Here is a 14927-nt window from a genome sequence, read left to right as displayed (position 1 = left end):
GTTATGAATTGCATGAAAGAGACTAGTTCTGGGACGCGGCTCTGAGCGAGAACTTCAAGTGAAGGCTTTTGTAAAGAGCCAGGTTTTGAGTTTCTTTTTGAATGTTCGAGTACAGGTTTCAAGACGAATGTCCGTGGGGAGGGCATTCCAATGGAAGGGGCTGGCAGTCGAGAATGCACGTTTCATGAGTGAGGACTTGGCTGAAGGTACGTATAAGGTGCCTAAGTAACTGGTTCTGATTGGTCTTGATGATACATGTGGACGGAGTGGACAGCTTAGATCTAGCGATGTTTGGGAATGGATGGTCTTGTGTGTTATAGTTAGCACTTTGAAAATGATTCTGGATCTGATAGGGAGCCAGTGTAAGTTTTTTAGTATGGGTGTTATGTGTTCACCTTTGCTGGTGTTAGTAAGAATCCTGGCCGCGGAGTTCTGCAACATTTGTAGAGGTTTGGTGGTGATGGCAGGGAGGCCTATAAGCAGAGAGTTGCAGTAATCGATTTTAGAAAATAGAATTGTTTGGAGGACTGTTCTAAAGTCCTGAAAATGTAGGAGCGGTTTCAACTTTTTCAGAATGTGTAGTTTGTAATAGCATTCTTTCGTTGTGTTCTTGACAAATTCTTTGAGGTTAAGTCTATTGTCTAAGGTAACTCCAAGGTCTCTTACTTGAGTGGAGTTGATCATTGGATGTGTGGTTAGGTTGTTGGTAGGCTGAAGGTTCTCATCTGGAGTGATTAGCAGAAGTTCCGTTTTTGAGGTGTTAAGTACTAGGTTAAGGCTGGAGAGGAGTGAGTTTATGGACTGTAGACAATTGTTCCAGAAGTTGATGGTGCTGGAGATGGAGTCAGTGATTGGCAGCAGAATCTGGACATCATCTGCGTATATGAAGTGTGTGACCTTAAGACTTGAGAGTAGATGACATAAGGGGAGAAGATAAATGTTAAACAGGGTAGGGGAGAGGGAGGATCCTTGAGGAACTCCGAAAGTGGACTTGACCGGGAGGGACTCCTTGTTGCTGATTCTGACCTTGAATGTCCTATTATGAAGGAAAGATCTGAACCATTCCAAGGCTGAACCTGAGATGCCTATGTCTGAGAGCCGGTCGATTAAGATAGAGTGTTTTACGGTATCAAACGCAGCTGATAGGTCGAGAAGAATCAGGAGGTATGGGGTCTTTTTCTCCAGACCTGCGAGGACTCTGTCAGTTAGAGAGGTTAGGAGGGATTCTGTACTAAGGGATTTGCGGAATCCGAATTGGGCTGTTGTAAGGATCTTGTGATCTTCTAGGTATTCAGATAACTGTTTGTTGACTATCCTCTCCATAAGTTTAGCTACAAATGGTAAGTTAGCGATGGGGCGAAAATTAGCCGAGTCTGCAATCTGCTTGTAATTTAACTACTCTGAACAATTTTGTATCATCTGCAAATTTGATTATCTCACTCGTCGTATTTCTTTCCAGATCATTTATAAATATATTGAAAAGTAAGGGTCCCAATACAGCTCCCTGAGGCAATCCACTGCCCACTCCCTTCCACTGAGAAAATTGTCCATTTAATCCTTCTCTCTGTTTCCTGTCTTTTAGCCAGTTTGTAATCCACGAAAGGACATCGCCACCTATCCCATGACTTTTTACTTTTCCTAGAAGCCTCTCATGAGGAACTTTGTCAAACACCTTCTGAAAATCCAAGTAGACTACATCTACCGGTTCACCTTTATCCACATGTTTATTAACTCCTTCAAAAAAGTGAAGCAGATTTGTGAGGCAAGACTTGCCTTGGGTAAAGCCATGCTGACTTTGTTCCATTAAAAAATATCTTTCTATATATTCTGTGATTTTGATGTTTAGAACACTTTCCACTATTTTTCCTGGCACTGAAGTCAGGCTAACTGGTCTGTAGTTTCCCGGATCGCACCTGGAGCCCTTTTTAAATATTGGGGTTACATTTGCTATCCTCCAGTCTTCAGGTACAATGGACGATTTTAATAATAGGTTACAAATTTTTACTAATAGGTCTGAAATTTCATTTTTTAGTTCCTTCAGAACTCTGGGGTGTATACCATCTGGTCCAGGTGATTTACTACTCTTCAGTTTGTCAATCAGGTCTACCACATCTTCTAGGTTCACCGTGAATTGGTTCAGTCATTACCCATGAAAACCTTCTCTGGTGGCTAATGAAAGAGAGGAGGTGCATATGTCTCAACTGTGTGTGTCCCCCCCCAGGTCATGTTTGTCTTTATCAACATAGCATGGAGAGCAGAGAGGGGGAGAGTTAATCCTCTTTCAGAATTATCTTACAATATCCAAAACCTCCATTTACTAACCAAGGAAATCAGAGTGTCTGTTGACGCATGGATCTAAAAACTCTAGGTATATTGTTAGTTTATAGAGCTCTGCGGGAGATGCATCTCACCGTCAATCACTGGACATAGGCTCAGGACTTGCCTTTTAAAATTTCCAACCTTGTACATGAGCATTTCAAGCTGCATATAAACTTAGCTTTCGGGTTAGGAATTAAGATGACTGGACCTGTCATTAATCAAGAACACAACCCATTTCGAAGGGCATATTCTCAGTTTGGTTTTGTATTGCACAGAAGGTCCTTCTGCATCAGAGATTAAAGACATGGAGAATGGTTTAATCTTTTGGTCCGCTCATTGTCTGATAAGTTTTAAAATTAGATTTTGTGTGTAAGTTTAAAGCATGGGGATCTGGAATCTCACAGATTGGTAAATAATCCACTGGAAAAAAATTTTTTTCCAGTTTATTATAAACTCAAAATTGCCCAAAAATGTTTAGTAAATAACTTGTATGATCCATCAACCCAATATTATTTATAAAGGAAGTCATGAATCAGGACAGTGATGAATGTGCAAATGTTTTAGAGAAAATCGCTGCCATTCCAACAGATTTAGACAGAGTAGCCCTGTACTTTACTTCATCTGCAGCTCCAGGATATTTAAGAGTTTTTTTTCATTTAATAATAATTTGGGCTTTTTATTTCAGCCTTATCCTCTCTTGATTCAAGAATATTCTAAGGAAAAGTAAACCAATGAACCGCAAGTTGAATCCATGCCCCTTGGCTTCTTGAAAGAAACCAAATTTTTTGTGGTAGATCGATTGGTTTGATTTTTGAAGAAATGTTACCGCTGGACAATGGACTTAAGTGTATGAACCCTCTTCTCACACAGAGTTGACAAGACATGCCAGAATTCTTGATTTGGCAGAAGGATTCAGCCCTCTTCATTCCAATAGTGAGCCTAGACCATCAATTGAAGGAAGCAAGAAGTGACTCTGGCTGCCACTATGGTTGGAACTCATTCAGAAAATAAGCAGGAGCCCACGATATCTGCATGTTTATACAGTATCCAGCGTCATTTCTACAGTGGCACATTAAGGGGCCCACGTCTGATTGCGCTACCTAGGCACAGATGATAAGACATCCTGTGCTACAGTGCACAAAAAAAAAAAAAAAAAGGGTAAGCGTGATACCGTTGGAGCGGTCTAAGGACTTAGGGAAGGCTGGAGAACAGACCAGGCTGGAGTCTGTTCCACTTTTCAACAGTTTATTACAAAAAGTGCAGCAAGAGCAAAGTAAAATGGCTGCTTACCTCAGCAGACTCATAAGCAAGAAAATGTCCAGCACAAACACAGCACTGGATTACAGCTTCCTTCTCCTTCCTGGGGCCTAACTCTCTCAGGGCCTCACCTTTGTATCCCTTACCTCAGAGAAACGCCCCCATCTGAGGATCCCTTTCCTGTCTGTCTTAAGGTGGATCGGGCCAGATAGCTGGAGCCAGTCCGTTAAGGCAGTCTGAGGCTCTCTGTCATATACTCTATCACAGTAAGACAACTCCGTGGCAAAAGTCACTCTTTGGTTTCCAGATGTGGCCATTTATGTGCACATGGCATGATTACCTCCATGGGTAGTAACATACATCCCTGTTCAGAGCAATAAGAGCAGAGGTCCGCACAGGGCATCCTATCCTAGAGGGCACGCTGCCAGCCAGTCTGTATATCTATGTAGTAGGTGGTGACAGGTGTTTGCAGGAGGTGTATCAAGGCAACACCCTCTCTATTATGGAATAACTACTGGAGATTACCAGTAGGTGTGGTATTGATACAGCCCTTAAGTGTAACAGATGAGGATCTAGTGGCTAATGCCCCTAGCCTTGCTGGCCTGTATGGAAGGGAGCTGAGAGACTATGACAGCAATGCAGAGGCCGAGGACTGCATGGTGTATGTAAGGGAAAAGTCTGTGATTAGTGTCCTTTGAATGCTGTCCTTTCATGGAGAAGACAGCCAAGGGAAGGGTGTATAATGAAGGTGTAGATGGAAGCAAGTGAAGATCTTTTACATTTAAATACATGCTGGCCTTGCATGTCAGCTCTCCCTCTACCCTGCAGCTTGCTAAAGTATTTGTAATATGTTTTCTGACTAATAGGCAGGTTATTTGATCAGAAGAGTGCTATTTTCCCCATTAAATCCTATGGAGCTAGGGTGAATAAGTGTTTCAGAGAGATGTAAAATGTAAAAATGTGGACAGGAGTTTTTATTTATTTCAATATCTATTCCATCTTCCCAGTTAGCTCAATGTGGATTCCAATTGACCATGAACATGCAACCTAAAACAGGTAACAATCAATGTGAACATAATCTGGCTTCCTGATCTTAGTTAGCACTGGTGACATGGACCATGAATGGTGTGAGATTTTCCTCAGCTTTCATGCCATTCTGCATGTCCAAAAAGGGATGAAATACTTAAAATATTCGGTGCTTGGATCAAATAGAGCCCAGAAAGCAACATGCCACACTCAGTGTACACTATTTGGTCTTGGCACAGAATCTTTGAATGATTTTTTTTTTTCAATAGCGCTTTCAGACAGCTCTGCATTTCAGCCTCCTTTCTGGCCTCACATAGGGTGCACTGAACCTTTTATGCTTTATTACAGCTCATTGTTTAAAATAGGTTTGGACAAACTCCTGAAGAAAAGTCCATAAACAATTATTAGCCAGGTAGACTTGGAAAAGCCATCGCTATCCCTGCAAATGAGCAGGAAGGAATTTTGCTTACTCCTTGGGATCTGCCAGGTACTTCTAGAAATCCAGTGTGGCCAGCAGACACAGGATGGGCCTTTGGTCTGATTCCACATGACACTTATGTTCTTAAGAGGTTAAGAGGCACAGTAAGTAAAGCAGAGCTTCACACACCTGTCCTGGGTCCCCACAGCCATCAGGAGAGATGGAAAGAAGCTGTAAGGAAGGAGAGGGGATGGGAGGTGGTGGGTGAAGGATGGTGGATAGTCTAGGTGTTGAAAGTGAGGGACAGGTGAATGGAGAGTGAGGAGCCATAATGGGGAGGTGAAAGGCTGAAAGAATCCAGTAACAGACAAATGGTCTCTTGTTAGCAGTCATTTCCTAACCATGACTTTACTGCCCGGGTTATCCTCCCTACTTTTCAGGATAATGCACAGGGGGCAGGGACTTTCACCTGAGCATGACAAAGGGTCCGAGCAAAGTTTGGGAAAAGGAAGTAGAGAACCAGGGAAAGGCTAACGCGCCGAAAGTGACAGCAGAACCATGCGGTTGAGCGGAGAATGGACAGGGTGCCGACAAGAGAGATACCTGCATCACATACCTGCTCGATATTGTTGGGGAGGTTCCCGGCGTAAAGCTGCTGACGCGGCCTTCTCCTCTCTGGAAAAAACAAATGGATTTTGAATTATAAATCATAAAATACAGGAAGACATTGACAGGTAGGGAGGGACAAAGCACTGCAGTGGAAGGAGAGGAGAAGAAGTGATATTTGGGTAAGACTAGGAGGGGGCTACTTTCACTGCTGCAGAATTTTTATTTTATTTTTTATTTAACGTTTTTCTATACCGGCATTCATGATTAGAATCACATCATGCCGGTTTACATTTAACAGGGGGTGTAAATTAAAATAAATAACAGAGCTGAGAAAACTGTAACAAGTGAAATGAAAAAACTCTGAAGTTACAATAAAACAGGATGCTAAAAACTGGGTGGAGGAAAGTCTAAAGGAACTTATTTATTTATTTATTATTTTTATTATACCGAGTTTCATGACAGGCATCACATCAACCCGGTTTACAAATAACAATGTGTGTAAAGCATAGCGTAATGTAATAAGCAATATTCCCAATAAAATTGTGAACTTTAAATACAGTGAATCAATTACACGGTGTGAGAAAGTTACAATAAAACAGGGAAAATTAACTTGGAACTGGAAGAGGGGAGAAATTGAACAATGCAATATTTACATTAACAGAAAGAGCCATTATTTACAGTATTCTAAGAATGTCTGATTGTGGTTGTCGTTAATAGATGATTCAAATCGGGTCTGGAAATGCTTGTTTGAACAACCACGTCTTAAGCCTTTTTCTGAATGTTCGAAGGCATGGTTCTTGACGAAGTTCCGGTGGGATGGAGTTCCATAGAGATGGTCCTGCTGTAGAGAAAGCCCGGTCTCTAAATGATATATGTTGAGAGGTTTTGACATGGGGGACATGTAGTGAGTCTCTGTAAGCTTCTCTAGTAAGTCTGGAGGAGGTATGTTTTCTGAATGGGATTTGTAAGTTTAGTGGAGCTTGGTGATGGATGGCTTTAAAGATTGTGGTAATGGCCTTATGCATGATTCTGTAGTGGATTGGCAGCCAGTGTAGGTCTTTAAGGATGGGAGAAATGTGGTCTCTTCTCCTCGTGTTTGTCAGTATTCTGGCTGCTGCATTTTGTACCATCTGAAGAGGTTTGGTGTGAGAAGAGGGGAGACCTAGTAAGATAGAGTTACAGTAGTCTATCTTAGAGAAGATTATAGCTTGCAGAACTGTTCTGTAATCTTGAAAGTGAAGGAGTGGTTTTATTATTTTCAAGACATGTAGTTTATGGAAACAGTCCTTAGTAGTTTGGTTGATGAAGGGTTTAAGGTTTAGCCAAGTCTCTTGCTTGGGTGATGTGAAGGTTTGCTGGTGTGTTCGAGGTGATAGTACTGTTTTCCGGGGAGATGAGAAGGAGTTCAGTCTTAGAGGAATGTAGAATTAAATTTAAATTGGTGAGGAGGCCGTTAATTTCCTGCAGGCAGTTTTCCCAGAATTCAAGTGTTTTAGTAATAGATTCTTTTAGGGGGATCACGATCTGGACATCGTCGGCGTATAAGAAGTGTTTTAGGTTCATTTTGGTTAACAGCTTGCATAGTGGAAGGAGGTAAATATTGAAGAGGGTGGGGGACAAGGAAGAACCCTGGGGAACTCCTAGGGAGGAATGGTGACGGAGTGATTCTTTATTGTGTATTTTAACCTTGTAGCCTCTGTTATCAAGGAAAGTTTTGAACCAGGCCAGAGCAGTTCCTGTTACTCCGATGTTTGACAACTGGTTTAGGAGGATGGAATGGTTAACAGTGTCAAAAGCCGCCGAAAGGTCCAGGAGAATCAGTAAGAAGGAGTGACCTTTGTCTAGGCCCATGATGAGATAGTCTGTCAGGGATATGAGTAGGGATTCTGAGCTAACTGCTTTTCGGAATCCAAATTGGGAGGGGAACAGAATTTTGTGGTCTTTGATATAATCCGATAATTATGTCTTGACTAATTTTTCCATGACCTTGACTATAAATGGGAGGTTGGAGATCGGGCGGAAGCTATTGGGATCTTTAGGGTCCAGATTAGGTTTCTTTAGGAGTGGCTTGATGGAGGCCAGTTTAAGATCGTCTGGATAGATTCCCTGGGATAGAGAACAGTTAATGATGTCCGCTAATGCTTTGGAGATGGAGTCGAGAATTAGTAGTAGCAGTTTAGAGGGGATTTGGTTGAAGGGATGAGAGGAGGGTATCATTTTCTTCAAACCTGCTTGAATCTCTGAGGTTGTTATAGGATCAAAAGATTTGAGAGATATGTCTTTATTGGGGTGGTGTTATGAACTAGAAGGCGAGGTGGTGTTGGAAGGAAGCTGTGATAGGAGGTTAGTGATTTTATTTCAAAAGAAGAGGGCCAACTCTTCTGCTTTTGATTGAGCGTGATTGAGTGGAATGTCAGGAGCGTAGATTTGTGTTAAGATTGGAAATGTTTGCAAAAAGGGCTTTAGCGTCGAAGATGAGATCATGGATTTTATGAGCATAGAAGTCCCTTTTTGCTTTTAGGGTGGAGCTCTTGTAGTAGTGCAGAGCAAGCTTGAAGGCCGAGAGGGTGTTGTGGCCAGGTGCTTTACGCCATTTACTCTCTTTCTGTCGTAGGCTCTGTTTGAGTTTTCGAAGGTCACTAGTGAGCCATGGTTGTCTTTTGGAAGAGTTGAATTTTTTTGTTGTTAGCAGGCATAGTTTATTTGCTATGACCTCTGTTATGTTGGTCCAGGAGTGGAGAGCTGAGTTGGGAGAAGAGACGCCAATGTTTGCTGAATTTGTCTGATGAGCAGGTTTTTCTGTAGAGAAATGAAGGTTGAGGGAGGTGGATATTATTGGTTTCTGCCAGCGTGATGGTGGTGGAGATTAATGTGTGGTCTGACCAGGGAACCTGCTTACATACTGGGTGGGATGAATGTGTGATACCCGAGTTTACAAAGATAAGGTCCAAAGTGTGACCCGCTTTGTGGGTAGGTTTGTTAATTATCTGCTTGAATCCCATGGCTGACACGGCGGTAATGAAAGCCTCGCAACTGGTTGAGCGCATGGGGTTATCGATATGCAAGCTGAAATCACCGAGGATTACAGCTGGGGAGTCCAGATTTATGTGTGATGCTGTTATTTCAACAAAGGTGGAGGGATCTGCTTCCATGAGGCCAGGTGGGGCATACGCAAGGAGAATTTATAGTTGGTCTGATTTGTATTTATTTATTTATTTAGTAACTTTTATATACCGACGAACGTTGGGAACATCTCGTCGGTTTACATATAACAGAACTGAGCAACAGGCTTTACAATTTTTGCGTAATTAGATAATTAAATAAGGAACATTCAGAGCATACAAATAACAGATTAGATTATATAAGTAAAATTATAAAAGTGTGATACATGAAAGAGGTTATCTAAACGGGGGTGGGGGGGGGTGGGGAGGGGGAGATTCTGATATATAGGGGTGGGGAGGGGGAGGGGGAGATTCTGATATATAGGGGGGGGGGGCATGTTTCCAGTTTAGAACTGGATTTAATTGGGTATTGTGTGAATCTATTGGCTACAGATAGCAAGTTTGCTTACTTTCAACATAGTTTTCTGTAGGTATCAGAATGCATTAGCCATGACAAGTGTGTGGCATCATCTTTCCAAGCCATTTCAGAGCATATGCAGAGGTTCCCATGTGCACACTGCCATGTGAGCCTCTCAGTCAATTTCAGAGTTTACTAAGCTTTAGCAAAGTAGTTGACTCTTCATGGAGATAAGCTGGTAATAAGCATGGCTAATTCATTCTGCAAGTTACGAAGAACTCTTTTCACAAGTAAGAAAAAAAAAACTTGCTTTCTCTGTCAACAAGCAGGGAAAAATATCCCGTGCTGAAGTTACACAATGTTAGGTTCTATCTTAGGAGTTACCACCCAGGAAAGAGATCTAGGTGTCAGTGGATAACACATTAAAATCGTCGGTTCAGTGTGCTGCGGCAGTCAAAAAAGCAAACAGAATGTTGGGAATTATTAGAAAGGGAATGGTGAATAAAACGGAAAATGTCATAATGCCTCTGTATCGCTCCATGGTGAGACCGCACCTTGAATACTGTGTGCAATTCTGGTCGCCGTATCTCAAAAAGGATATAGTTGCGATGGAGAAGGATGACCAAAATGCTAAGGGGCATGGAACGGCTGCCCTATGAAGGAAAGCTAAAGAAGTTAGGGCTGTTCAGTTTGGAGAAGAGAAGACCGAGGGGATATGATAAAGATCTACAAAATCATGAAAGAACTTGAACAAGTTAATGTAAATCAGTTATTTACTCTCAGATAATAAAAGGATCAGGGGGCACTCTATGAAGTTAGCAAGTAGCTCATTTAAAACAAATTGAATATTTTTTTCATTCAGCACAGTTAATCTCTGGAATTCATTGCCAGAGGATGTGGTTACAGCAGTTAGTGTAACTGGGTTTAAAAAATGTTTTGATAAGTTCCTAAAGAAAAAATCCATAAACTGCTATGACTGTAATTAATAAGCAATAGTAGCTTGTGATCTATTTAATGTTTGAGTACTTGGTACTTGTGACTTGGATTGGCCACTGTTGGAAAGAGGATACTGGGCTTGATGGACCCTTAGTCTGACCCAGTACGGCATTTATGTTCTTACAAAGTCTCAAGCTGAGGGTTGTACAGTGGAGCACTTACTGAACAGCATCCCGGCCCCACCAATGGACTGCCAGTGAACAGGTTGGGCAAAAATGTCATCTCTTGACCTGCTGTCCAAACAGTAGCAAGATGTGAAGGTTTGCATAGGAGGACCAAGTCACAGCTTTGCAGAGGTCGTCAACTTGAAGCAGCCCTGAGGTGAGCCAATGAAGTCACCATGGCTCTCAATTGATAAACCTTGATAGATTCTGTGATTTGAAGACTAGCACACAACAGTATGTGTTGCAGTCTGCTAGCCTATTTGACAACGTTCATTTGGTAACTGCTACTCCTAGTCTATTAGAATTAAAAGACACTGAATTTAGTTTCTTAATTTGTTTATTGGTTAATAACAGATGATATCATCGAACAAATAGTCACAGAACAGAAATTTGACCTTCTCCTCCTCCCCCCTACTCCGTCCCAAAAAAGGAAGACTATCACAAAGTCCCCAAGTGCTTATGTAGAGAGAGGTATTCAGTATAGGGGCGCCACATCTGTTGAATTTGGTCGTGTGTCTGTGACGAGTCCATCCGAGCTACAGTTGTTTCCAGTAGGTAAAGATCTGTACAAGGTAGCTTCCACATTTCCAGAGAAGGGCAAAAAGATTTCAGCCAATTTTGTAATATTAATTGCAATACAACTAAACAGCCTTTTACAAGCAGCAAAATATGACAACTGTGCTGACCAGAAGATTCCCTAAGTATTCCCAAAAGGCAAAAAGCTGAGGACCAGGATGTCGTCAGAATTTTTAAAGATTCAAAAAATGACTGGACAGAAATCCAAAAGGTATGGATTACATTAATAAAGCTGTGATATCAAAACCGTAGATCTAGCCATTAAGCCGAGAAAACGCTGGAATGGGTCATTTACCATATGGACCAAACCCTCGGATAGGAACCATTCAATATAGCTACAGATTTGCAGGTATGTTAGAAAATTTTCTGTGTACAATTCACTTGTGCCAAACAGTATTTGAAGGAGTGTACAGATTCCAATCACAAATTAATAAAATCAGGATATAGTCATCAGCCCTTGATTATGCAAAAAGGAAAATAATCTCCCTCACATACCCGGTGGGAAAGGCGGATTACCAACTAGAGGAATGCGTAAAGATCTCTGCCATTTTAAGTCTAACTGTGTTCTGAACATCTTCCATACCCTCCTAAATGCACTGAACAGTAAGGATTGTGTTAAAAAGGGAGGAAGATCTTCAGATTGAGCATGGAGAACATATTGCAAATTAAGAAGATAAACATATTCACTTTCCAGAATTGCAATCGAAAATTAAAATACCTAACAATCTCGAAGCATTTGTAAAAAACAAGAAAGATTATATTTGCGTATGTCTGCAAAACCTAAACCTCCCTCATCTCTGGGTGTAGTTAGCAATTGAAATTTTAGGCATGCCCTGTGGCCTTGCCAGAAAAAATGAGAGAAGTGATGTTGCACTATCCTGAGATCCTTATTAGAAACTATAAATGGAACTATTTGCAGTTTGTACAAGAGTTTCGGTATTAAAATCATTTTAGTAAGAGCTAGACGACCTATTAACAAATAAGAGGAAATTCAACCAACTAGACAATTTATGTTTAAAATCTTGAAGTAGAGGAAGAAAGTTAACCAAATACCACTGGCCTGGGAAATCTATGGACTTTGATGCCCAAATATTTCATAGTGTCAGAAACCCAACTTAAAGGAAACTGAGGCCAGTTCGACATTAGAGTTCCAAGAAGATATAAGTGCCCCTTTCTGGAGATTTGACTTTAAACCAGAAAAGCTTCCAAAACTTTTCATGTAATCTAATACTTTGGGAAGAGCAGACCTTGCATTCCTTAAAACCAGCATGTCATCTGCAACGAGCATCAGTTTTAATTCTTGGGATCCCACCATTACCCCGGTAATATCATTATCTCTGTTCAATGTATGGATCAAAGGTTCTAAGGATAAAATATACAGCAAAGGAGATAGAGGGCATCCCTGTCTCGCACGTCTTTCAATGTAAAACTGGGTGAGGAGGAATTAACACTAATATCTGCCTTCGGATGCGAACATAACAGTTGGACAGCACTTAAAATGAAGCCCCCAAAACCAAAGTTTTCCAGTATTGCAAAAAGATATGCCCACTCCACTCTAGCGAAGGCTTTTTCTGTGTCGAAGCTGAATAACAAAATGGATCAACTGGGCGGCTGGTATGATACGATTCTAATGCCAAAAGCAGGCATCTGATATTAGTGTTTGGCTTACGCCCCATGACAAAGTCTGTTTCGGGGATATGAGGCCAGGTAACAGTTCAAGTCTACCGACTATAACTTTCATGTAGATTTTTATATCTTGATTTAGGAGAGAGATCTGTCTGTAGGACCCTGGATCCTTCAGATCTCTCCCTGGTTTGGGCAACACAATAATCGCTGCATCTGACATAGAATGTGGAAGCTGTTCCTCTGTTGCCATGTAATTCAATAAAGCTGCAAGAGAAGGTGTTATATGAGGTTGCAGTATTTTAAAAAATAAGGAATTAAGGCCATCAGGCCCAGGGGATTTGTGTAATTTTAATTCTTCAATGACACAAGCAATTTCCAAACCAGAGAAGGCTTATTTAAGCTATTTAGTTGATCCGCCGTCAGCTTGGGTAAGACCAGATTGTTAAGAAAATGTCCCAGATTTTCTCTATTGGAGTGTTCAGAATTATATAGAATTTGGGGATATTCTCCAAACATTTCTCCTATTTAGGAAGTTGAGGCGACCAACGTCCCATCTCAGCGAATATTACAAATAAATTTAGAAGGACATTGGGTTTTAGTTAGATTTGCTAACATGCACCCAGACTTGTTCCCATAATGGAAAAATTTGTCGAAACACAAAAACAGAATACTTCGCCTTCTGGTGTAATAGATCATTCAGGATGCACTGAGTAGTGAAAAATGTATCCCTTCCTGAGAGGTGATTGAGCTTTGTTCCACTGATCCTTATAGTACGTCAATTGTTTTCCAAGATTTAGGATTCCCCCCCTAAGCACAAACTTGGTCACTTCCCAGAAAAGGTTTCGATCTTCTCAGTGTAAATTGTTAGCCTCTTCATAATGTTGCCATTTCTCAATCAAAAAATTTCGAAATTCCCAATCCCCGCTTAGCCACTCCAGCTTACACCATTGGAATAAACCGGGAAGTCCCCCCCCCCCAACACATCTAATGTGCAAAATTCCGGGCAGTGGTCTCATATAAGCATATGTCCAATCTCAGCAGTGGACACAGTCTTAAAGAGAGATTCAAAAAAGAGAAGAAAATGAATTCCAGATTTAGATGGATGGTCCTTGTCATAGTGTATAAAGTCTTGTTCACCTGAATGTAAAGCCATCCACATATCCAAAAAAGAGAGATCATCTCATAAAAATTGAACCTCTTTGTGATTCCCTAATTTAGAAATCATTTTAGAAGAGCATCTGTGTAGGCCCAGATTCACAACACAATTTAAATCCCCTTCTAGGAGTTTTACTCCATCTCCCAATGTTGCACAACCCGCCATAATGTTTGTGAAAAAAGAATGATCATATTGATTAGGTACGTAAGCAGAGATTAAAATGACTTTTCCAAAAAGAGACTCCCTTCACCATAATGATACGCCCATCATTATCATTCCAAGAATTTAAAGGCATAAAGGAAACCTCTGATTGTATCAACAATTCCGGAAGGATTTAAAAACCTGGTTATTCCGACAAGCGTATACAGATGAATAGAGGACACAAAAGAATCCTTAGGCAATGACAGATCTTGATCGACTTTAATAATCTTAACTCTTATCCTTCACTGTCTTAATTTTTTTTAAGGGTAGCATTTTATTCCTAATGATGGTAATTTTTATATCTTTTAGATTATAGTTTTTAGATATTTAAAATATTATAATATGTATTGTTTCATTTTTCTAACTATTCTTTTGTTTTCTATTATATTTGAAACTTGTGAACCGTTGAGACGGATTCCTCCATACAACGGTATATAAAACTGCTTAAATAAATAAATAAATAAATATCACCATCCCCTTATTTCTGGATGTCCTGGAAGAGAAAAAACTTGGGAGAAGCAACCACTACGCAATTTAACGTTCTTTATCAGACATGTGTTTCCTGAAGAGAATAATTTCCCCTTTAGAACATCATATGGGTCAGAACTTTTTCTCTCTTAACTGAGAAACCCATACCAGCTACATTTCAGCTCATGTATTGTAATTGCTTAGCCATTATGATGGATGTGCAGCAACTGTTACTTCTGATACAAAGATACAGAAAATTCTCTTGAATATGTCCCAGTCAAGGAGAAAAATTGGGAGGCTTGCAACACCAAACAGCATTCAGTTTGGCATAGGGAAACAAATTGGGAAATATGAAACAGAAAAGGAAAAAAATCCCAACACCCCCTCCCCCCGACCTCCAATTATCATACAGCTCTCACTGATGCTCTTCAGTAGAAGAGCCAGAGTCACCAACATATTACTGGGTTGCTTACCCCAACAAAAATGTGAAGAAACAGATGTACAGCTGACCACCACACCAAAAAAAAAAGTATATTCTGCCTCTATTTGTACACAAGCAAAAACATCCTAAAAACAGGAACAGAGCAGATAA

At 40.7% G+C, this 14927-nt stretch overlaps 1 protein-coding gene across 6 annotated transcripts in view; it reads right to left on the bottom strand.

Moving 5' to 3' along the window:
* LOC115096055 overlaps positions 1-14927 on the bottom strand; it is an 85302-nt gene that overhangs the window by 45081 nt on the left and 25294 nt on the right. For all 6 annotated transcript variants that reach the window (XM_029610576.1, XM_029610577.1, XM_029610581.1 and 3 more), the window contains one exon: positions 5637-5695. In XM_029610576.1, coding sequence (XP_029466436.1) covers positions 5637-5695 — 59 coding nt within the window. The remainder of the gene's footprint in view (positions 1-5636; positions 5696-14927) is intronic.

The sequence above is a fragment of the Rhinatrema bivittatum genome, chromosome 7, assembly GCF_901001135.1.
Source record: "Rhinatrema bivittatum chromosome 7, aRhiBiv1.1, whole genome shotgun sequence".
In the NCBI taxonomy this organism is placed as follows: Eukaryota; Metazoa; Chordata; class Amphibia; order Gymnophiona; family Rhinatrematidae; genus Rhinatrema; species Rhinatrema bivittatum.
The sequence above is the reverse complement of the archived record's forward strand: the minus strand, read 5'-3'. Positions and strand labels throughout refer to the sequence as shown.